General features: G+C 48.6%; 1 protein-coding gene across 5 annotated transcripts in view; it reads right to left on the bottom strand.

The window, feature by feature from the left end:
- Positions 1–25,347, bottom strand: part of GALNT17 (polypeptide N-acetylgalactosaminyltransferase 17) — a 448,562-nt gene that overhangs the window by 29,796 nt on the left and 393,419 nt on the right. For all 5 annotated transcript variants that reach the window (XM_011290337.3, XM_023246705.2, XM_045048142.1 and 2 more), the window contains 2 exons: positions 7,424–7,609; positions 5,003–5,140 (listed from right to left, as the gene is read on the bottom strand). In XM_011290337.3, the coding sequence (XP_011288639.1) occupies positions 5,003–5,140; positions 7,424–7,609 (324 nt within the window). The remainder of the gene's footprint in view (positions 1–5,002; positions 5,141–7,423; positions 7,610–25,347) is intronic.

The raw sequence follows: 25,347 nt of genomic DNA, 5'->3' as shown, positions 1-25,347 counted from the left end.
GGGCGCCATCGCCGTGGTCAGGATGAAAAACACTGGGGCCGACACCTGCTCAGAGGTGTCTGTCTCCCTCTGTCACCATGCTGGGGTCTGGGCGTGGCAAACAGGACTGCTAGCAGTTAAGTGTTAAAATACAGTTGCCTGAATAATCATACATCTTGTTACTGAAATGAATTTAACCGTAAAGCTATTCTGAAAGGTATAAAATGGAAATAAAGGAAAAGAATGTTTGTGCCCCAAACCCCAGATAATATTAGCAAAGGCTGAGAAGTTGATGAACTTTCTCAGTCAAGGAGAAAGTGTGTTAACGTTCTTGTGTTACATGCCCCCGACCCTTCATTTTGGAGACTCGGGGACGAATTAAAAACAAAACAAAACAAAACATTAGAGGTAGCGCAGTTGCTGGATCGTAGGGTTGTTCTCGTTTTAAATTTTAAGGAACCGCCATACTGTTTTCCGAAGCGGCTGCGCCAGTTTGCATTCCCACCGACAGTGCAAGAGGGTTCCTCTTTCTCTGCATCCTCAAACATCTGTTGTGTCTTGTGTTGTTGATTTTAGGCCATCTGACAGGTGTGAGTTGCTATCTCATTGCATTTCCCTGATGATGAGTGAGGTCGAGCATCTTTGCACTACTAGGTACAAAGAATGCAAAAATGCTAATTTAAAGGGGGTGCCTGCACTCTGATGTTTACGGCAGCACTATCTGCAACAGCCATATTATGGAAAGAGCCCAAATGTCCATCGAGTGATGAATGGATAAAGAAGGTGTGGTAAAAAACACACAATGGACTATTATTCAGCCATAAAAAAGAATGAAATCTTGCCATTTGCAACAATGTGGATGGAGCTAGAGGGTATTAAGCTAAGTGAAATCAGTGTGAAAAAGACACACACCACGTGATTTCACTCACATGTGGAGTCTAAGAAACAAAACAACACAGGGAAAAAGAGTGAGAGGCAAACCAAGAAACAGACTCTTCACTATAGAGAACAAAGTGATGCTTACCAGAGGGGAGGGGGATGGGGGGTGGGGGAGGGATGGGGATTAAGAAGGGCACTTGTTGTGATGAGCAACAGGTTCAAAAACTAGAACCACCCCACGATCCAGGAACTTCACTGCTTCTAACGTTTTTTGAAAAAAAAAAAGAAAAAAATTCATCCCTGAGTCTCCAACATGAAGAGTCAAGTGGAGTGTAACCGGGTTGAATCACCACACTGCACACCTGAAACTAACATTACACTGCCTGTGAACTAACGAGAATTTTTTTTTAAATCTTTTATTTATTTTTGAGAGAGAGAGACAGAGACAGAGCATGAGCAGGGGAGGGGCAGAGAGAGGGAGACACAGAATCTGAAGCGGGCTCCAGGCTCCGAGCTGCCAGCACAGAGCCTGACGCGGGGCTCGAACTCAAGAGCTGTGAGATCATCACCTGAGCTGAAGTCAGACGCTTAACCGACCAAGCCACCCAGGCGCCCCTGAACTAACGAGAAGTTAAGTGAAAACTTAACAGAATGTTACAGGTTACCATAATGCAATTAACAACGAGACACAGATAATTCACGTGACGAGGACGTTTTTTTAAAGCCAAGAAACAAGCCCGCTAAAAAATTGGGAAGGAGCAAGGAGCATTAAACCCAGAGATATTCACTGGCCTGGGGAAAGACTCTCAAACAGCATTGTACATGAAAACCGGAGGACATAAATTGCAAATATGGTACGATATTCACTCTGCCTTCTTCTTTTTCCTGTTGCTCGGGGGCCTGGTGTGGTGAAAAGAACCAGTAGGAGGGAGTGTTAGAAATAGAGTTGTCTAAATAATGGTAGATTTTGTTACCAAACTGAATCTGATTAGTTTGACTTCTTTCATTTAATGTTATAGTCCATATGAAATATATTTTAGCATATGTTGAGCTCAGCAAGCCGAGAAGGAGTGATAAAAGCAAATGCCCTAAAATGTTAACACTGATCATATCTGGGAATTGGGATTTGGAATCACTTTTGTTTCATCTTTATATTTCCTATAGAGCGTATGCACTGAATTTCTTACTTAAAAGAGAGAGATTTGCAAAAACAAAAGCCTCCCCTTTCTCCAAAACCAGACTATGATTTCTACGTTGACTCCATGGCCACCCCACTGTTCAGCTCCAGAGACATCATTTACATCGTACTTCATGTGAATGACGGGCCCTGGAGCTGTTCAGTGCACAGCCTGTGGAACTGGGTCCTGGCCATCGTCTTTCATTTTCCCGTTTTTATTCCTTATTTTTTAAATACTGTTTTCCTCCTCATTATGCTATTATCATATAAACATTAGCAATAATTGGGAACACATGACAAAGTACCCTCACAAAAGCTGCCTGTCTCTCCACCCAGAGGTAACTACAACCCGTGTCTCCATTTCCCCATGCTATTTTCTCACTTGCTTTCAATCTAAAAGAGTAAGTAGCTAATCCAATTTTATAATCCTGACCTTTTCCTCTTAAGAATTAGACTATCAACATTTCTCTCAAGTCATTAAACTTTTGTACATACCTTTCGAAATGGCTGCAAATATTTCAGACGATTAATATGGTATATTTAACTAACCCTCAAGTGAGAGTCAAATTTTTTTGATAAAAAAAAAAGTCACGGAGATGAACAATTACTCTCAAATCTTTGTGCTCATTCCAAAGTATTTGCTTAGGATAAGGGTAGAGATGAGAGTGCGACTCTCATTAAACCTTTTAATACATGTGGTTCAAACTGCTATTTAAGACGCTTGTTTCAATTTACACCCTCACCAGAGGATCTGTGATTTTTCATATAACCAAGATCTTACTGGCAGGATGCCCACATGTATTCCCAAAATGAACCTTTGTTTATTTGGCAGAAGCACAAAGCTACCTCAATGCATTTTAATGTCTTCGATGATGAAATCAATGAAAAACGTCCATGTTTTTCAACCATTTGTGTTTTCTCTTATACTTTATTTTTCTTTGGGGGTGTTTTATTTTCTTATTGAAATTAATTATTAAGATGTAATTCAGTCTGTGGAGCTCATCAGATATTATTTGCATTGTCCATTCATCTATACTATTCTTGTGGTTTGGCATATTGTTTCTCTATTCAGTTGATGTATAGATTATTTCAATATTTATAAGCTCGGATCCATTATCTTTTACTTTTGCATTTTCTTCCAAGGCTTTCATTCTTAGGAAGCTCTGGCCCTTTCAGAGACCAGCTGCACATGCATTTCCGTATGGTCCTATTATCATTTCTTTTCTTTCATTTAACGCCAAAGTTCATCTGAAATACACTTCAGGATATGGTGAGCTGCAAGGATCTCAACTGTTTTCTTCTCCAAAGACCTAGGCAATTCACCCAATTGTCTTACGAATAATCCGTTTACAGCCTGTTGTTTTTCAATGCCTCCTTTTATTTGACCTTACTTTGATAACCCTAAACCCCCAGACCACACTTTTGTTTTGAAGAAGAAAAGATAAGGCAATTTGCACCTGTTAATAGTCACTGCTGAGTGCCAGCTACTGGTCTAAAAACTCAACTTATCCCGCCTCGTTATATCGGCATATCGGCTATTTTGGTACTCCCGATAGCCCTGTGCAGTGATTCAGTCTTCACGCGCCCCTAATCACTATATGGACCGTGCCTGCAAGACACATGCTTCCCATTCCAGATTCCGGCTCCAGAGGGACACCTCGCCCACACCCTGACAGTTTAATCTGGCCCTTATTTACTTCCCGTAAAAGGCATCGGGCATGAAGTGGGAAAACACACAGTTACAGAAAAAGGAAACACTGTAAGTCAAAGAGAGCCTTAGCTTCAGCCACAAGCAGCTCTGGGAAGCAGCCCGAATACTGGAGCTAGTGGGGGTGTCACCAGCGGGTCTGGTGCATCTGGCGCCCTGCGCCCTGGCCTCACTCTGTGCCTCATCCAAACACACAACGGAAGGAAGTAAAAAGGCTTATACACAGCATGTTCTCAGCGGTGGTGCTTACGATATTGAAAAAAATAGAAATAACATAAACGTCTGTATTATCGAGCAAAACACGGCACACAAAGGTGGTATCATGCACAGTCATTACTAAGGCTGCAGAAATGACACAGATATTCCTTGTATGTTATGATTTCAAATTATTACACACGTGGACACCATGGCTGCAGCAATACATAGATACAGATGTGTTTATAAAAATATACATGTGTGCATATTTTTAGTAAAAAATGCACACACGGACACACACACAAAGACCACACATCAAAATGTACGTATCACCTACGAAGTCAGAATGCCTGTGTCCAAGGCCGGCTTCATGACTTACAGCCCGAGACCTTCGGTAATTATTTAATTCATCCAAGTCTCAGCTTCAGCTTCCTTATCAACAACATGGACATAATACTCATAAAGGGAGGGTAAAATGAGTTCACAGGTGAAAAGCACTTAGAATAGTGCCTGGTGCATCTTGTACGTGTTCGCTGCCCCTTATTAGTATTTTCAAATTTTTCTGAAGTGCATACTAATGGCCTTTGTAATAAGAGAAAAGTCTATCTATTTCAATGTTTAGAGAGTTGATGTTATCTCATCATAGAAGATCTAAGAGCGTCTGTCCTTTTGTTGGGGGCAAGGGGTTCTGGCCGCCAGCACTGAGCAGTGGACAGCTCCAGTCACTGCCTGTCTTTATCTCCAACTTCCTGCTCAACGTCCCTCTTACGGGTCCCGGGGGACCTCAAAGTCAAAATGTCCCAAATAGAACTGATCATGCACTCTACACCCCAGACAGAACAGGTTACCAGAGCCTCTGGTCCCCCCATTGTAACATTTATTACATGTGTCCCCCCACCAGCTGGTGAGAGCCTTGCTGCCAGGTCTGTACCTCCGAAAAACACTCAATGAATGAATGAATGAATGAATGAATGAATGGATCTGTCCTCTATTTTCCCCCATCAGAGCAATCCCCAGCCTACTGCACAGCCATCCAAGCTGAGGGCATGTGTGGTCTTAATTACCTCCCCATATGCAATGGTGTTATTGTATCTTCTCATTTCTGGGTAAACGTGGTCCAGGTACCACTGGAAATTCTTACACTTTAAACTTTTCCTCAAGGCTCTTCTTTCGGAGACATCACCGATGTCAATTCCTGGATTCTGAAAGTAGAGAGAAGCAAGGGGCATTAGTGACTGGGGAGCTCTGGCCGGAGAAGAAGGCGGGTGGCTTTTGAGGAAAGCCATCAGAGAGAAACCTGATGTCCTGCATGCTTGCTTGGGAAGTAGGTTTAAGGGGACTCATTTGATCCCAGAGCCCCAGGCTAGACTACGGTCCCCTGAGTGCAGCACGCGGCCCCCCAAAGGAGCCGTCCTTATCATCACCACACAAAAGGGATCCTAGGACGCACTGATGTTGACAACCTATGTTCCCAGCATCTTTCCTCGTTTCCTCAGTGACTCTCAGAGCCAGTTATTAGAGGAATTATTTGATTAAGACAGGAAAATAAATGCCTATAACCACCTCCTGTCTTTCTTCTCTATACACGTGTGATTCCCCCCTTTGCTGGCCCTTTGTGAAGTTCATTATACACCGAAGTGAAAATAATTTTCCATTGCAAAGCTTGTAATGATGTTCTAATGAATAATTCACTCTGCTTTTACAGAAATGAACCTGTAATGGGTTCATTACATGCTGACAAGGGAAAATAAACTAGCTGAAATAGGACTCCACAGGCTCCGCCGCAAGATGGCCGCGAACCAGGAGGGACAGGACGCTGTCTCCACAATGGCGGCCAGCCAGGCGGCAGCTCGGGGGCCAGGAGGAGTTCATATTATTTCGTTAAGATTTCTCCTTTCAACAGCCAAATGGTGGTGTTAAAGGAAAACCCCCCTAAAGGTGCATCGGAACACGGCCAGCCGCCTTGAGCGCTTATGACCCTAAGTCACACTGCCACTGTAAATTCACAAACGGGAATAAGAATACTGATTGCACTGATTTCACAGGGCTGTGGGGAGAGTCGAGGAAGGATGTGAGTTCACAGCCCTGCCCTGCCATGTGCTACACGTAGGACCTTACGCAAGTCACACGTCACCTCCCAGAGTCTCAGTCTACTCACCTGTAAAATGGACGTCATAATAGGTCCATATCAAGCTAGCATGTATTGAGCCCTTCACAGTTGCTATACTCTAAGCCTTGTTTTTATCTTCACAAGAGCCCCAGGAGATGAATGTCAACAATCCCTGCTTTATAGGCAAGGAAACTGAGGCAGAAAGTTCTTCTGTCATGAGGTCGTTACGGAGGCACTAAATGAGATACTGCTTAGGGAGTAGGTTTAAGGGGCTCCTTTGATCATACTTCCTGAGTGCCAGGGACATAGCCAGGGCTCAGCAAGGAGTACCTATCTTTATATAAATAACCACATGTCAAATCACTTCTGGTTTAACAGCTACAAAGTGCTATTATGGCCAAAAGGGCTTCAATGCTTGGGAACATTATCTCAATAACTGTAACAACATGATACAAATTCTTCACTTTTACCCTCTTTATCTAGAAATCCTGCACATAGTCTGCTGCTCTGGGCTGCCGCCTCCTGAAACCTGAAATCTGCCGGTCCTCAGAGGGAACAATTCTAGGCGACTCTCTCAGGGCATGGCTGAGACACCTACAGGTACTCTGACTGAAGAGATAAACCCAACTTTGGGGGGTCACCCCGCTGTGCTGTGGATCTAAGTGCATTACATGCACCTAGATCGATGATTTTGGTACTCTGTACTTAAACTGAGTACTCTAGTACTTAGATGGGGGTACTTTAGTACTTATTACTTAAGCGAGTACTTTAGATTCAGTTCCCCCAGTCACCTTTGGAAGGATTTTCTAGGCAAGGAGCCTCAGGGACGGAGGCAGTAAATGGATTTGTTCAAGACTGCATAGCTGGTAAGCAGCAGAGCAAGGATTCCAACCAAATCAAGGCACAGCCATCACACAATACTCCTGTCAGGCTTTGGCAACACGGGGGTTTTCTTAGGCTGTATTCTGGAAAGAATACGGAGGAGACTTGAAGAGCCATGTAAACTGGTAGGGGTGTATGTCATGGGGCAGGTGGAGCTCCGTGGGAGGGCACAAAGTGAGGGCAAATCATGGAGTCGTTGGTTAAGAAGCTTCCAGAACATCATGGACGTTCAGGAGCAGGGCATCCGGATGACTACAGTATGGCTGGGATTAATTCAATAAGACCCTTCTACTCTTTGTAACTGGATTTCAAGAGTTCCATTGTGCCAGGCCCCACGTAAAGCAGGGTTTCCCACACCTGGAGATCTGTGAACCCCTTCAAAATGCTCTTACAATTTTGCAAGTGTAAGCATCTTTCTGAGGAGACACCATCAGTGACCTGTCTGACAGGATCACTGGTCCAGGGTGATGGGGAAGGGCTGCTGGGGCCCTACCTCCAGTGGCAGATTCCACGCTATGTACACGTGAGACTTGTAATCATCCATCCAGACCTCAGCAACCCGGAGAGCATTCCTCTTGGTGTAGAAACCGATGTTGCTGTTGTAGGGTTTCTTCTTCCGCTCAATGTGGGCCACCCGTGAGCAAGGCAGGACCTCCATGCTGCCCCCACAGAGCCATACCTGGAGGAGGGAGGACTTGATCAGCCTGACAGGGAAATCCCTAGAGGCCACTGCCCCTCCCCAAGGCCCAAAGGCAACGGTCAGGGGACGCAGCATGGGTGAGAAGTACATTTCAATGTATTTTGAGGTTGGTCTGTTACTGCAGTGTAGACTAACCTAACTAAAACAGGTGTAAGAGAAGGCTTGGGAGACTTTTATAGATAAAATAGTTTAGGATATCAAAATAGAGCTCTGGGTAACTAAGGCCCAGAGCCTTAGTTAGGTGGCTCCTGGTGACACATGGATTTTCTTAAGCTCTTCGTAGTGCACAGTTGGCACCCATGGAGGTTTTCTTTCCCACCTGGCTGAAGTCGGGCCTTGCAGACCTAGAACAGAAAATTCAAACTGAAAAGCAAACCATATTTATTCATATCAGCACCAAGGGCACAACAGGCTACTTACGCATCGTTAATATGCTCTATGATGGAGTCCTAAGAGCACAGATGCCCAGCCTTCTGGAAGCATCTGCCCCAATGGTATCATGGGCGGGCATCCCTTGTTATTGCTGGAATTGGAACATGAGGGTGGAAGGCTGATATGGTAGTTGCCTTTAACGGATACAAAAGCCCAAGGAAGTGACACCTGCCATTCTCTGCATGGGCATGGCAGGCATCCAGGCCCAAAAGGCCCTGCTTGTATGGAAAAGCTGAACTGTACAACTTCTCCCAGTCCCAGGCAAGCAAAACAAAGCACTCCTGATTGTCAGGAAGGACTACTTTGTGGAAATAAACGTACTGGTGGGGAGAGTGTGCTGGTGAGCTGACCCAGTCAGCACAGACAATGTATATGCTCACCCCAACCTGGGATACTTCAAGCCCCTCTACCTTTACTTTCCCAGACCCCCTTCTTGAGGATACTGGGACCCTCCTGCAGGTTTGTACACCATCCCTGGATCTTCATTGATTGAATTCGGTGGCAAGATCCATGCGTGTGTGGTCTTCTGTTTCTATTTCCCAACTCTGGCTGCACCATAGGGAAATGATACAGATGGAAAATTCTGCCCATAACCATGAATCCTCACCTTCAAGGAGGAGACTGTAAGCTAAGGGTTTTTTTGGTAGACAGTGAGTGGTCCAGAGGAGCTTGATTTGGGGACCTGACCATTAGGTTCCCCTTGCGTCGTCATGGCAGCTGCTGACAGTGGAAGGAAGCCATGTCAAGGAGGCAAATATAGCCAATGCCTGTAGGAATGGGGGCAAGAGACCTTACCAGGTAAAACAAGGTAGCTGAATTTCTGGGGTGGGCAATAGGCAAAGATACAGAGTGGCACAGGTATGTGGCATTGCACAGTTTCAAGATTCAGGGAATGAATGGAAAGACATCCCATATTCATGGATTGGAAGGCCCCATGTTGTTAAGACGGCAACACTTTCCATATTGATTTAAAGACAACACAATCCGCATCCAAACCCCAGATGGCTTCTTTGCAGAAATTAGCAAACTAATCCTAAAATACATGTAGACATACAAGAGACTCCAAAAAACCTTGGAAAGAGCAAAGCTGGAGGACTTCCACCTCTGATTTCAACTTACCACAAAGCTGCTATAATCAAGACAGTGCGGTGGAGGAATAAGGATAGACGACAGGATAGAACTGAGAGTCTAGAAATAAACCCTCACCTCTACTACTGACTGACTTTCAACTAGGGTGCCGAGACAATCCAACGGGGGGAAATAGTCTTTTCAATAAGTTGTGCTGGGACGACATGCCAAAGAATGAATCTGGACCACCACATCACAACATATGCAAACTTGAAATGGATCCAAGACATAAATGTAAGAGCTAAAACTGTAGAACTCTTAGAAGTAAACATAAGGGCAAATTTTCATAACCTACGACTAGGCAAATATTCGCCAACTGATAAAAGGATTAACAAAAGATGGTATATCCATACAATGGAATATTATTGAGTGACAAAAACAAGTAAGTGCTACCCTACGGATGAACCTTGAAAACATTATGCTAAGGGAAAGAGGCCAGTCATAAAGGACAGCGTACTCTATGATTGCATTTATGTGAAATGTTCAGTATAAGAAAATCCATACAGACAGAAAGAAAATTAAGGGTTGCCTAGGACTAGGGGTGGGGTTGGAGGAAGGTAGAGTGGGGATGGGGTTTCCTTTTACGGTGATAAAAAAAAATGTGCTAATATCAATTGAGGTGATCACTGAACAACTCCTTGAATATACTAAAAACCATTGAGTCGTGCACTTAATTTTTAAATTTTTTTCATGTTTGTTCATTTATTTTTTTTTCTTAAATTTTTTTTTTCAACGTTTATTTATTTTTGGGACAGAGAGAGACAGAGCATGAACGGGGGAGGGGCAGAGAGAGAGGGAGACACAGAATCGGAAACAGGCTCCAGGCTCTGAGCGGTCAGCACAGAGCCCGACGCGGGGCTCGAACTCACGGACCGTGAGATCGTGACCTGGCTGAAGTTGGACGCTTAACCGACTGCGCCACCCAGGCGCCCCAATGTTTGTTCATTTATTTTGGGAGAGAGAGAGAGCATGAGCAGAGAAAGGGCAGAGAAAGAGAGGGAGAGAGAGAATCCCAAGCAGGTTCCACGCTGTTAGTGCAGAGCCCAACGCGGGGTTGGATCTCACGAACTGGGAGATCATGACTTGAGCTGAAACCAAGAGCTGGGTGCTCAATCGAAGGAGCCACCCAGGCACCTCGGAGTTGTGCACTTTAAATGAGTGAATCATAATGGTATGTGAAGATCTCAACAAAGCGGTGACAAAAATAAACAGATAGATAGAGAAGTAATTCCCCAGAGAGATGGGAAAAGAAGATTCAAGGGGTAGATTCCAGTTTGGGAAGCTAAGGAGAAATAATGCAATCCAAAGCAGAGTTGTGTGAAAACCAGTTCCGGAGTAGGGATAACGTGTGCGGGTGTATGAGGGGCCTCAGCAAAAGCCAGAAACCCCGTAACAAGAACGGAGGTTCCAGGCGGGAACAGAACCCACAGGCACACCAACTTGGTGCCAGTCTTCTGTAAGCGGTCCAGACCAAGGTCAGGATAGACCAAGATCGGGATTGTTCCGATTGTTTCAGGTTGTCCCTAGGGAAAGTTGTTTCAGACGTCCCTTGCTAGGAGTGGGCTGACAGAGCAGAGGGTCCAGGTCAGACCCCAAGCCTCTTAAACAAGAGTGGGAGACGGTGTGCCAGCTGAGAGGCAGGCCGCACAGCACATCTGTCGTGTGTAGCAGGGACCGTGGCTTCCTCTCCTAAACTCTGCCAAGTGGATACCAGTTGGCATACTCATGGACACCAACTCAGAGCCACTTAGGTTTTCCTGTATGGTCTGGGGAGAGGCAAAGGGTTCTCGGACTGTTTAGCATCTTGATGGTACAGACAGCCCTCTGCTGGGCCCAGCAAACCTGGAGTGAATGACCAGTGTCAGCACTGGCCCGGATGCCTGTAACATCATCACAGACCTCTTCTGCCTGGAACACATTCCTGTTACCATCCTGTGCCAGCCTGGCCTTGGTCTACACCTCAGTCTGTCACCTCTAGTGACTCGGACTGGATTTAGGGTCGTAAGCACGAGCAACACGCAACAGCAGATCTTGTATGAGACAGAAAATGACAGCACTGAAACACACAGGCTGCAAACTACTCTGGAGATACCGGGCAGAGGAGGTAATTTAAAGTTAGGGAAGAAATAAAGAGAGGAAGGAAGGAAGGAAGGAAGGAAGGAAGGAAGGAAGGAAGGGAGAGAGAGAGAAGAGGAAGAAGAAGGAGAAGAAGAAGAAGAAGAAGGAGGAGGAGGAGGAGGAGGAGGGAGAGGAAGGAAAACACAGAAAAGAAAAAGAAGAAAGACACACAAACACCCAGTAGGTGTGGGAGGCAAACTGAGCCCAGTCCTTTGGGCCTTGAGGAGCAGCCCTATCCTCCTCTCTGCTTTATCCTTCCTCCATCCTCCACTTCCACAGACCCTCCACTCACAGAGGTGAGTGTCTTCGCTAGGCCGGCTCCAAAACGTAGGACCAGCCAAATCCTTACAACCAGGCACCAACACCAAGTACCTCATGAAATCCTCACAGATGAGGAAACTGAGGGTCCAAGAGGTTGATTAAGTTGTTTACAATCGATAGCCAGTAAGTGGGCGACCCAGAACCACACCCTAACCCCGGGCCACACCAACAGGCCAGGCCTTACTCGGTGGGCACCTGCAGCTCTGACCCCACCAATCCAGGGGGAGCGGGCCTGCGCTCATGGATCCTCCAGAATTTCCTCAGCCACAGCTTCCACCTCACTCAAGATATCTGGCCAGTGCCTCTGTGGGTGGGGTGAGTGAGGGGGACAGGGTGTGCATCCATGGCCTGAGGAAACTCAGTGGACCCGAAGTGGCACCAACGATACCCTCAGGGTCAGGGGTGTCATCGTTAGGGGTGCCAAGGTCAGCCTCCTGCCGCACAAAGCCATCTCCAGTGCAATGCAAGGCAACGGAAGGAGCCAGTGGGTCAAGTGATTCTCAAGTCTTGGGAGGCTCTTCTCCAAGTTGGCAGGAGTGGTCACAGCAGAGCTCATGAGCTGGCCCTAAGTGTTGACAGGGTGACGTGAAGTCTGTCCGTGGTCAAATGACTGAGTGTAGATGTAGTGTAGAAGTGAAGCCATTCACGAGGGTAGACTGAATACCTTAGAAACAAAGCGACAGGTTAACTAAGGCAGCTGCTGAGGGCTGATCCAGGGGACTGATACTCACGCAGTTTCCTACTCTACCTGAGAGCTATGAAAGCAAAAAGGTAGCTCCATAAACGGAGTGATCGATTCATCCTTCCGCCAGACACAAGCACTAGCTACACACGTCCCAAGTACAGCTGCTCCCGAGGAAGTTATCCTTCCTTCCGTTACCGTTTGTCGGCCCAAATGGCGAGGTTCTATGGAGACTGGGGGACATTATACCAGGGGAAATGAATAAGTAGGTGGGGATGAAAGACTGATTGGCACATCTGTGATGCCAGGGAGGAAGAAGAGAGGAAACGACCATCCTGGAATAGCACTCCAGGCCCGGAGGTCCTCCCCAGAGGAGGAGGTAGGCCCTCCAGATGGGCTGGAATGGGCCAGGAAGATAGCACAGTCCAAGCTCGGGGACAAGTCCTGGTGGGATAGAAGCCACAGCAAGGCTCTTGGTGACCCTCTGCCTGGGAAGTGGTGGCCATCAGGAGACGTGCTGACCCCAATAACACATATTAATTAATTCATAGTTATTCATCCAGAAAATTCCACTCAGAGCCTACTTTCCAGCATGGGAATGTCATGGAGAGTGCCGAGGGACAAGTCCTTGCTCTCACGAAGTTGATGATCTTAAAAGGGAAACACATTAATTAAATAATCACAGGCAGATGTGCCTTCTCAGAAGCAGAGCCAATTCCAATGAAGGAAAGCAACACAGTGCTGGAAAAACCAGCATCCAACAAAGGGACAGGCCCTTAGGCTTAGAGAAAGCATCCCTGACGTGGGGCAGGTAAGGTGAAATCAGAAAGCCTAGACTGAGCTAACCTGGCTAAAGAAGTGGGCTAACTGGACAAGAGCCCAAGCCCGGGGGCAGCCAGCACAGATGCAGTGGCCTCGTGGGGGGGGGCAGGGGGAGTCTGGCTTCAAGATGGCTGCAACAATCTCTCCCACGCTCCCTTGCAATGTGGATTTTTTGCTCCTTCCATCAACGAGTTGGATCGACTTTCCCTCCTCTTGGATCTGGGCTTGTCCTCAGACCTGCAGTGGTGAGTAGAATGCGGTAGAAGGTTTTGCACTCTCCAAGGCCAGGTCTTGGGAGGGTTTGCAAGTTTTACTGTCCCCCTCTTGGGATTCTGAGTCCACTATGCTGTGAAGAAGCTGGGAATGAAAGACCATGGGAGCGAAGGGGGTCCAGCCTGGGCTCACTCACGTGCCCGGAGCTTCAGCTGGATGGGGCTCCTCCGGTCAATCCACTGACTGACCACCCATGCGTGAACGAGCCCACCAATGCTATGAGGGGCACAGGAATCGGCCAGCAGACCCCAGCCTAGACTGCCAGACTCCAGAATCATGAGCAAATCAATTGTTCTTTTAAGTCACTAAACTGTGGGCTTACACAAACAACTCGCATGAATGGAATATTCAAGGAGTATTCAAGGAACTGAAAGAACAGCCATGCGGCTGCGTCAGGGCAAGGGTGGAAGAGAGGAGAATAGCATGAAAGAAAGCTGGGTGGGCAGGCAGGGTTTGCACCAGCCGGGCCTGCAGGCCACGTGAAGGAAACTGATCTTCATTCTAAATGAGAAGCCACTGAAAGGTATGAGTTTGAAAACGTGAACTCTGGCTGAAGCGTGGGAAACAGACTAGCAGGAAGGCGAGGGGAGGCAGAGGAGGCAGGAGGGCCTTAACGTCACTGCCCGGAGAAATGCTGGTAGCTTTGGCTAGGGCAATGGAATAGAAGCAGATATGTTGACAGATTTGAGGCTTTTTAGCAGGCAAAATCTTGAGCAACGGGTTGGATATGGCGGAGACAAAGAAGGATCAAGAATGACTCCTAGGGTTTTTGCTTGTGTAGTTGGGACGTAGGGTGGTAGCATCGTGCCCTGGGCCAGAAAGCCTGCCCAAGGCTCTGGAAGAAAAAGAGCATCACAAGAGTCTTAGGCGGGACACGTCCTTTCTGCTTAGGACAGTTGATACCCTGGGGGAAGAGGACACTATGGGAGACAGATGTCAAAGGGTGCCATTGATTTCTGAGTTCTCCACCATCACTCCACGGGGAGAGTCTTCGAGGGTGCGCTGGCTTAATTCCATCTTTTGGTGAATTTCATTCATTCAACTCATATTGTCTAACAAGTATTTTACTAACTCACTAGAGTCTTAAAGATGACGGAAAGTATGTCACCAGACTAGGCAAAAGTTGGTATTTCCGGAATTATGCCTGGATCTCAGCCGGTCTGGCGGTCTCCCTGAATGCCCTCTGTACTTCCCAGAGTCTCCGTCTTCCCTTCAAGGGCAGGACGAGAAGCTGGCCTAGATTGCTGGTTCCCAAACCTGGCTGTGCCTCCGAACCCCCGAGGGATGCTTTAAAATAACAAACGCTTGGATCCCACCCGAGACCTATGAATCACATTCTCCGAGGAGAAGCTGAGGGGCTACTGGGTGGTTTAAAAAATCCCCCATGTGATTGTGATGTGTCCAGATTTGGGAACCACTGGCCTAAACTCATTTCATGTCTTTTTCTGAGACCGTGGTTTTATGACTGGCGGCAAAGAGAAGGTAGGATGTGCCTGGCCAGAGCTCAGACCACTGGGTGATGGCTCCAGGAATGCTGGGGATCTAAAGTTCCAGGTATTGCCCAGACCATGCTCTCCCTGGTGCCTCCATCACCAAGGAGCTTGGACGGTAAGAGGGCAAAGTCAAGGAGCCGGAAGTCACCACCTTGGTGGAGGTGAGCAGCCGTGGAGGCGGCCAGGAAACATGGCGGAAGCCAGGAGCTAAAGCCAATGTGGCTGTTTCATTTATATCACCTACTGTAGGCAGTGGCCTCTAAACATTTTTGATATATGTTCTCCACTGGAAAAAGAACAGCTGAAGGCCAATATGTTGACTTTATCCATTTAAAAATACATGCCCGTGCTATCGTACTAATGTATTTTACACACGATACATTTAAGTACAGAGACATTTAAAAATTATACAGCCATGGAGGTGCTAATGTATTCCCCCTTGGACCCCAGTGCATTATCTTGTGTGTCCGTCCGGCTTTGGAAACCACTACGAGAATTCAAGTATTCGAGGTCTGGGTCCCATTCCACCATTTTTGGAGGCCAGCTGTTGCTCAAAGCAGCAGAAAGTATTGTTCAGGAACGAGTAGGCTTGGAGCCAAAGTAATCTAGTGAGAATTTTCAACCGTGACACTAGAATGTGAACAGCGAGCGCCATAACATGAAAGCTACTTGTCCCGAGATGCCCCAGGTGCCATCTGGGGGCAGCTGTCTCTGGAAAAAGCCCTGGATGGTCTTACAGGGTCTTACAGGGTCTGCACCTCCATCTCCCCCACCCCCTAGTCATTAAGTTTCAACAGGAAGCTGCCGGATCCAGAAAGAAATCCGGGTGTCATGCTCAGCACTCACCTCCCCAGACACTGGTCAGTCCGTCACCAAGTCCTGCAGACGAACGCCTCTTAACTGTGGCTCGATTGTAGCCACTTCCCCAAACACCCACCACGACCACCAGACCACCGGCTCCTCCGCCACCACTCCAAGCTGCCACCACCTGGACCGCGGCACCCACGTGCCCATGGCGCCATCCGTCTGGCCTCCACTCAGCAGCCAGAGTGCCGTGATCCGATCACGTCATTCCCCTGAACGCTTCGTGGGCTCCCACTGCTCTGAGAATGAAGTCCAGAATCCTAACATGGCTTTGGAGGACTCCCGTGCCTGCCTCACTCTCATGTGCAGCTCCCCCACAGCGAGCCTTCTTTCTCTTCTTTCATGTGCCACAGTCCTTCCAGCCTTGGAGCCTTTGCTGAGCCCCTGCCCGGGACACTCTTTCCTTCTCTGCCTGGTTACCTCTTCCTCCAACTTCAGCCTTTAGCTCAACCGCTGCTTCCCCAGGGAAGCCCCCCCCATAAAGGCAGAGCCCCCTACTGCAGACTCACGTAGTACTTGTACACACTTGTGCAAGTACAACTTACCGCAGTTGTGATTTTGTGAGTGTGCCACGCACACACACAGTGGGTGTGTGAGAGTATTACTCTCTCTTTTCCTTACTGGGCTGTTAGCTCATTGAGGACCAGACCCATGCCATCCTGTGTCCCCACTGCCCAGCGCTGGGTCTGGCACATCAGTAAGCACCTGACAAACTCTTGTTCAATGGGCGAATGTGAACGTACTAATGAATGCAGTGGGGACGGAGGGCGAATTCGTAGGATGGGTCTAGGCAGAGGGCATAAGATGGGGGGAGGGAGGGAGGAAATGAAGGGAAAAAATAGAAACAGTCTAGAGATACAACATGACAGGCACAGAAAGGACAATCAGATTGACCAAGGGCCTTTATTATAGGACTCAACACCAGGAAGATCTGAGTCTCCCCAACTTTTCGGCCCACAAACCCAAAACCACCCTCGTGCTTCTGGGACTGCGGTTCCTTGGCACCCTGGCTCATAATGCAAAGCTACCCTGGAGTAGTCACCACCAGCCGGCCCAGTCCAGCCTGGACACCACCGGGAGGCATTCTCTAGCACAAGCTGAGAAATACTGAGCAGGTATCTGGTAAAGGAAGCCCACGGGCTCCATTTCTCCCAGAATTTGGGCACACTCACTCTACCCCACCTCACCCCCCGGTTTCCTCATCTATAAACGAGGGGGTGGGGCTACTTCTGAGCCTCTTTTGGCCCTGGTGTTAAGTCTGTGATTCCCTACACCATAGACCACAGGCCCAGGGTTCAGGCTCAGGGTCATCACCAGTGGAGGGCACCGGCTTCCTTATGCTGGCCACCCCAGCATTGACCTTCTTGGGGAATAATCTTGAGACTACCAGGAATCCCCCAACTAATGGATTCAGGCATGTTATCTAGACCACCGGTTTATCTCTGAATCAGATCTCCAGGCTGCCTTGGGTGCACCTAGGGTGCACCCTCTATCACAGGCAGCCTCTAGGCGTGCACCGAAGCTGGTTTTTTCTCCTTGTGAACTAGTCGACATCTTGACTGTGCCACTCACTGAACACATTTCTTGGATGGCACTTCCTTGTATTGGCATAGGGTGTGACACTGACTCTACCAGATCTCAGATCTCAACTAGTGCTGAGTGGGGGCACCTGGGGTGGCTCAGTCAGTTGAGCGTCTGACTTTGCAGGGTTTGGTGTGGATAGGGGCATATGTTCGTCTCCCTTGGGTATACACCGAGGAGTGGGATTGCAGAGTCGTATGGTAACACCACGTTTAATCTCTCCAGGGGCTGCTAATCTTTTCCAACGTGGCTGCACCATTTGACATTCCCACCAGCAGTGTAAATTCTCCACATTCTCCCCAACCCTTGCCATTGTCCATCTTTTTGATTATAGCCATTCTGGTGGGCGTGGAGTAGCCTCTTGTTGTGGTTGTGATATGCATTTCCCTGATGGCTAATGATGTTGAGCATCTTTTCACGGGCTTATGGGCCATCTGTGTCTCTTCTCTGGAGAAATGTCTATTCAGACCCTTCGCCCAATTTGTAACTGGGTTGTTTGTCTTTTCAGTATTAGTAGAGGCCGTGTGGAGGAAATGAAGTTGGCTTCCAGTGTCATTTCACTTCCTCTCCTTGCTTTCCATCATCCAAATGCTCTAGGGTTCAAGGCCTCTCAAATCAGTCCTTCCCTGTGTAGAGCTGCCATGGAGATGGCCATGAGGTGCAGAAAAAGAACTGTGCAGCAGAGGCTGGTGTTCTTTTTTTTTAATGTTTACTGAGAGACAGAGTGTGAGTAGGCAAGGAGCAGACAGAGAGGGAGACGCAGAATCCGAAGCAGGCTCCAGGCTCGGAGCTGTGAGCACAGAGCCCGACGCGGGGCTCGAACCCATGAACCGCGAGATCATGACCTGAGCCGAAGTCGGACGCTTCACCGACTGAGCCACCCAGGCGCCCCCAGAGGCCAATATTCTTGTTCTACCTCCTCCGAGGACTAGCTGTGTGATGTTAAACAAGTCCTTTTCCTCTTTCCTCCCAGGCTTAAGGCGTCCTCACCTATAAGATGGGAGTTGTACTACCCACCTGCCTGTATCACAGAGCTGTAATGAGGGCCTACTTGAGGTTATAGAGGTAAAAATGTAGGGACGCCGTAGAGCCTTCCAGCCCTTCAAAGGGAGATCAGTGATGTAACTTCTGGGCTTGGACCCAGGTTTCAGACTGCATGCTTCCGTCCCTGGCCCCACTGGTTGTTAGCTGGCCTGGGGCAACTTGTCCCAATGTCCTCCCCTCTGTAGTGAAGGACAATCATAGTCCTTACCTCTCTGGATCGTGGTGATGTTTAAATGAGATGTTAGCACATCTCATTGTCAAGTGCTTAGAGCAGCGCTTGGCTCCAAGAAAGTTCTCCACACACGTCATCTGGGCCATCGTTATTACCATCACTCCAAGTCGAGATTTCTGATCCCCTATTCTCTCTCTGCTCCCGGCACCAACTAAGAAGAGAATGGGCCGGATTGAGTTCCTAGAAGGTTTCTTCCTGATTGAGCACTGGATGCACTGGCAGAACAGGCATGCCGATGAGCTGTGCTGGTTTTTCCAGCCTAACCGTCTCCCCGAAACGTCCAAGTCTGTGTCTGAAGTGTGTGGGGGGGGGATTCTGCCCTTCGGGGCCCTCCTCAGATAGGTGCCTCTTGGCGTCTCTATCCGTCTCTCCTTGTTCAGGCCCCAAGCACAGCCACTGTAGGAGACCAGAAGATGCCACCCTGAAATATGCCTCTTTGTCATAAAGATAATTTTGAGCTGATTATTTTGAGAAACAGCAGACAGCGAAGCTCTGAAAACAGACCAGAAGTTCCCCTTTGGTAAGGGAAAATCGTATTTATAAAAGATCTCCATTTGCAAGGGTACCTTCTCCTCTGTACCAGGAAGAGAAGCATGCCTCCAAATCATGAGACCCATCCGTAGACAAAGCACTGACTTCACTCTGCATAATAAGACTTACCCTTGTTTACAGTACTATTCCCGGTCCTCTTCCCACAACTGGTCCCCTCTTCCTTTGTTTTAGCTGAAGATGGTAGTCAAGCCCGAGTTCTTTAAAAAAAATTTTTTTTTCAACATTTATTTATTTTGGGGACAGAGAGAGACAGAGCATGAACGGGGGAGGGGCAGAGAGAGAGGGAGACACAGAATCGGAAACAGGCTCCAGGCTCCGAGCCATCAGCCTGACGCGGGGCTCGAACTCACGGACCGCGAGATGGTGACCTGGCTGAAGTCGGACGCTTCACCGACTGCGCCACCCAGGCGCCCCTAAAAAAATTTTTTTTTAAACGTGTATTCATTTTTGAGAGACAGAGAGAGACAGAGCACAAGCAGGGGTGGGGCAGAGAGAGAGAGAGAGACACGGAATCTGAAGCAGGCTCTAGGCTCTGAGCTGTCAGCACAGAGCCCGGCGTGGGGCTCGAACTCACGAACCATGAGATCATGACCGGAGCTCAAGTCGGACACTTAACCAACTGAGTCACCCAGGTGCCCCTCAAGCCCAAGTTCTAAGCCACCTCTTGAAGTTTTCCCATCCCTGAGTTTCTCCCAGGTATTTGTGAGATGTACATGTTAATAGATACCTGTTTGCATTTCTCCTGCTAATCTGTCTTTTCTTACAGGGGCCCTAGCAAAGAACCTAGAAGAGTTGAAGGGAAGATTTTTTTTTTTTCTCTCCTCTACCCCACCCTCATCTCCAGAGTCTGTGCATGTTCCCAGAGCAACCATGGGTGTCCAATGCTGTCCATCCCAGTCTGTCAGCCAAAGAGGCAAGCCAACCAAGGAAGCTCTTCAGACCCCAGTCACTCAGTGTCTTTCTCCGGTGTCTTACAAGATGCTGCTTTTCACAAGTTAGAGTTGGCTTTGTTCTAGAATAGAACGATAAATATCTGGATTCCAATGGGAGAATCTCAAGGGAGTTGACAGGTCAGCCGGCCAGCAACGGGTGCAGGAAATAAAATTTCCTTGTAAGGCCTCCATTCTGTCTTCAGTAAGCTTTCTCCCCAACTCACGGGCACATATACCTAAAGTAACAGGGGACATCACTGACATCTCTCAGGAGAGAAGAAAACACGATTTTCTCTCTATTTTGTCACGTAGACTTGGAATGTAAGAGGAAAAAAAATCTCACCCCTTGGAAAAAAGGTGGCGGGAGGGGAGTCAAAGAGCCTAGAATTCAATAAACACTGATGTGTTCCTGTGGTTGGTGACCAGCACCTTGAGATTCTGGATACGGCCATCCCCCGAGGAGAGATGGACTTGACTGACCTTCAGCTACAGGATCTCCATCAGCTTGGACTCCTCTCACGGCCAGACCTGTGTATTTGATTCCACAGAACCTAGAAGTCCTATACTGGGGGCTTCTCCTGTCCCTTCCCCTAGGGAGTCTAGCCCTGCCTCTCTGAAGCTGGTCTTCTAGATGCCTCCTTCCCATGGACACAAATTCTTCCTGGTATCACGCTGAAATCACTGTGGAAGCCATTTAAGCCCATTTACATTGCTAAAAGCAACGCTAGAGGAACGTTCAACACAGAAATTATGTAAATAACCCCATTTCGGTAATCCAAATGCAGGCAAATGTTAGCCTTTTGTCTGCTGGTAAAATCTGTTCAAAATAACATAGATTTCTAGCTAAGAGAACTTTTAATTTGTTATTCCCATCCGGCCAATTCTTTTGGGGCCTCTCTGGTAACCCACCTCCCAAAGACACGGGCTCATCTTCGAAATCCCAGGGGGTGGCCCTGCTCCTCCGTGCTCCCCTCTGCCATCCTGGAGATGGCGAGCTGGCTTTTCATGGCCGAAATGTCTGTTCTACCCCACTAAAATGGACAGATGCATAACGGCTTTCCTCCTAAAGTCCTTTAACAAAAATTCAATTTCAATCTTCTGCTTGATTTATTACCGTTTCTCAGAAACAAGATGTACAAATATGGACCTGAAGACATATCTCAATTTAAGCACCACAGTGGCAAGAACCTCTAAACACCTAGATTCTATTGCCAGTGGATGCGAGTCATTTCTCTTAATACAAGATGAAGAATTAAAATGAAGCTTGGTAAAATGGCACGTGAGGCAGAGGAGGAGAGAAATGCATACATTCCAAAAGCAGCTTGACTTATCGAGCATGGAAGGTATGGTGGGAGGGCTCTTTCCTTTTCTTTCCACTTGTGTGGTCGCTGCTTATGTGTTTGAAAGCATAATATTGGGGGGCGGGGCAAATAAGACCAGGTCTATGCTCTTACCAGTTTAAAATGTAGCCCAGCCTTGCTGCCCAGCCCGGTAGCATGTTACTGTTGGAGAGGACCCAGGGTTCTGTGTTAGGAAAAGAGCCCCAAACAGCCTCAATCATGCACTTTCAGCTCATTCCGCCCCTGCCCTGTGCCTTCCCCACCACTGAGGGAACGCGGGTCTTCCCTCGTTCTTGTTTCTGTCCTCCCACTGTTCACAGACTCCTTCCCTTGGACAGTCCCTCCTTGTGTAAGAAGCTCCAAGTAAGTCGGTATTAAGCATGTATCCCTCTGCACTCCCAGCCTGATGCTCTCAACTTGTAATAACCGATCTTCTTCGGTCACCCAATTCAATGCCATCTACGCGTTTACTAAGACCGGAGCTCAGAGCTAAATGCCGCCAAGGAACTAAAGATAATTTAGATGCACATCTGACACACAGTCTTTGCTCTTTTCTCAGAGCTTAAAATTAGAATTCCAGGAAAGTGTTGAAGATTGCTTTAGAACCTTGGTGTGGAAGCAGCCAGAAGGCGGGTGGGTGCTAACAGCCTTCATTCCCCTCCCTATGCATCCATGTTCTACTATTCACTCAGCCTGCAATCTCACTTAGGATGAAAGAGGGGCTGGTAGGGTGCAATTAGAGATAAACTATGCTTCGCCATAGGAGGAAAGTGAATTATATTTAATTCTGTGTCTGTGACACCAAAGGGCTGGAGTTTTATCAAGTATGGTGATCTGGAAGGAGACGGGAATGTCCGCATGCTTCAAAGAGTATCCCATCACCCTGGTTCAAAATGTCCTCAAAGGGTGTCATTGCTCTTTCTAGAGCTCCATAACTGAAACCAACCTGGTCTGGGGTAAATGAAAGGCCTTGCCAATTACCACTCTCAGAAATCTGCAGAAAGGGACAGCGGGTACAGGGTTGCCGGTACTTTGGGGGTGGGGTGGGGTGGGGAGAGGCCAGGACTGACCCACTGACAGCTCCGGCAGATGCAATGGCCCGTCCGCCCCTTAGCTGTCAGATGAACCTCCCGTTCATTATAACGCGGCCAGTCAGGCATGTAGTGTGCATGGGAGGGGCAGGTGGGAGATAATGACCCTATGATCGCAGGGAGAGCAAGGGTTGCTGATGCTGGGGCAGGGGACACAGGCCTCACCTTTGGGGCACCGTGAGTCTCTTTGAGCACGTTTGGGTTTTGTCCAAGGCACATCTGTTATTGGATGTGGGCTTTCCTATGGCTGGCCCTGCCCTGCCTGGCTGGACAGACCTTCAGCCCCCTGATCCTTCCCCAAGTGGTCAGGCCGGAGCATTTCCTAGGGTGCACCTGCTGTAAAGTGGTGCCGGGTGTTCACGGAGGCCCAGAGGGCAAGGACGGCCACGTGGGAGACACTCACATGGACCTGAGCACTGGCCCCGAAGTCCACGATGCGACCTGAGGTTGGTCCTCCTGAGACTGTGGCCACAGACACCACCCGGGAGGTGCAGACAGGGCGGCGCTGGGGGGCTGAGAAGCTGCGGGGTTCCGGGGCCTGGCGGGAAGCCAGCCTGTCGATAACAGGGACTGTCACTGATGTTCTTTCTCTCCAGTTCTCCTAAGAGTGGGATGAATGGGGCGGGTTGGAACCGCAACCTGTTTCCCCATCCCCCCCTTTTTAAAATTTTTTTAACGTTTATTATTTTTGAGAGAGAGCGAGAGACAGAGAGAGACAGAGAGAGAGAGCGCGCGCAAGTGGGGGAGGGGCAGAGAGCGAGGGAGACACAGAATCGGAAGCAGGCTCCAGGCTCTGAGCTGCCGGCACAGAGCTCAACGCGGGGCTTGAACTCACAGACCACAGGATCATGACCCGAGCTGAAGTTGGCCGCTTAACCGACTGAGCCGCCCAGGCGCCCCCGTGTCCCCATCCCCGTCACCATCTACAAACAGCAGCTTTGGACGTTCCTGGAGGGATAGCATCACCAAACACACTGGCCTTCCCGGTAGGGGATCGTGAAGAAGCACAGTCCGGGTGTAGGAAGGTTTCTATCCCTCCCTCTGCTTCTCCTAGAGCCGAAATGAGGAGCGTAAGCAACTTCCTTCCCCTGGGAACTGGGGGACATGCACTCATGTTCCCAGGCTCGGCAAAGAAAAAGAGCGAGCGAGAGAGAGATAACCGTAAGTTAAATTTAAAGAGAAGCGGACTCCACCTCCCACTCGGAAGATATAAAGACACCGAGTCCCTCGCAGGTAGCCGATCAGTTAGCGAGAAGGTTCATGGCGGGAGCCTGCTGATGTGCTGGGAGCAGCAGTAGTGGCCCTGCCTTCCTGAGCCGGGTCACCCACCGCTTCCTCCAAGGCTGGAGGTTCGCCAGAGCCCTTCCAACGATTCCCTACCAGTCTTTTTCTTTTTGCATACACTGCTAAGAGCATCAAATCGGTTTTAATTTTTTTTAATGTTGGAATTTATCTTTGAGAGAGAGTGCGTGTGTGTGCATGCGCGCGCGCAAAAGCAGGGAAGGGGCAGAGAGAAAGAGAGAGGGTGCACAGGTGGGGGAGGGGCAGAAAGAGAGAGGGACAGAGGATCTGAAGTGGGCTCCTTGCTGAGAGCAGACAGCCCGATGCAGGGCTCGAACTCGCAAACTGCAAGATCGTGACCTGAGCTGAAGTCGGACACGTAACCGACTGAGCCCCGCCAGGTACCCCGGAAATGCTGGACTAAAAATCGGGTTAAAAGCCTGAGATGTTGGGGAACCATCAGGTCTCTGAAGCTGACGAGGAGCTGGAAGTCAGGAAAAGGTGGAGCATTGGGGCGCAGTAAGTCAGGGACAAAATGCCTGACCCGGTAGTCCGTGGGGACCTGGGTGTGCATCCTTAGGGACAAGGAAGCTGCCAGCATAGTAGGGTCTGAAGACTAAAAATTACATGCCTTCAGGCCATTCGGTGCTCTGGGGGATGCTGGGTGACTGACAGCCAAGAAAAGGCAAACGGATCTGCTTCACTTGGGTCTAGGCACAAAATGAAACTCAGAACCGTAAGATGACCCTCCTAAGTGACTCTGGGTCTGTAGCTTGGTGGCTTGCAGCTTGATGAATTACAGCACCAGTAGATTTCACAATCTTGTCAGTTTTTCCCCATAACCGTTAGGATTTTGAGCAGGAAAGAATCCTAACACCTGGAGGGGACTCTCATATACTGAGAAAATGATGGAAAGCGGTCCTTTTACTGAATTCCAACTGCTGTTCTGGTTCCTAGAAGGACCAGGCAATCACGCGATGCATCGTGCGTCCAGGCTCCCCCGAAGCCAGGGGTCCTACAAGACTCCTCCTTACCAGCGCGGATGAGCCTGGGGAGTTGCGTCACCCAAGGCCTGACAGAATTGCCACTCCTTCTCTCCTGCTGCACAGGGACCTTGGAAGTCGCTCATGGAAGTCACCTGAAGAAGGAGCCGAGGTCCCTGAATGACCTCACGGAAGGCCGCCTGCCAACCTCGAACATCCATCCACAAATGGGCTTTTACGAAGACCTCAGGCAAGCCACGCAGATGAGGCGGTTCGATTTGCTCCAGCGGCCGGGGAATCGCTATCCCCTGTCTGGACTTGGAAGTGTGTAGAGTTTTAAAACGTATACAGGAATCCCATGCTTTGAATGGATTAGACGTCCCGAAGCAGGTGGCCTCACCGAGCGTCCTTCCGATCTGATCATTTTATTTCAGTTTCCCTCCCAGGAAACAATCTATTCCTCAGCTTCCATGGATGCTGGGTATTGTACATGGATATTGAAAATGTCACCAATTTGCCCTCTTCCATTCTATTCTCTGTTCTGCTTG

The sequence above is a fragment of the Felis catus genome, chromosome E3 (assembly GCF_018350175.1).
Source record: "Felis catus isolate Fca126 chromosome E3, F.catus_Fca126_mat1.0, whole genome shotgun sequence".
Lineage (NCBI taxonomy): Eukaryota > Metazoa > Chordata > Mammalia > Carnivora > Felidae > Felis > Felis catus.
Note: the sequence above shows the minus strand (reverse complement) of the source record. Positions and strands in the feature narration are given on the sequence as shown.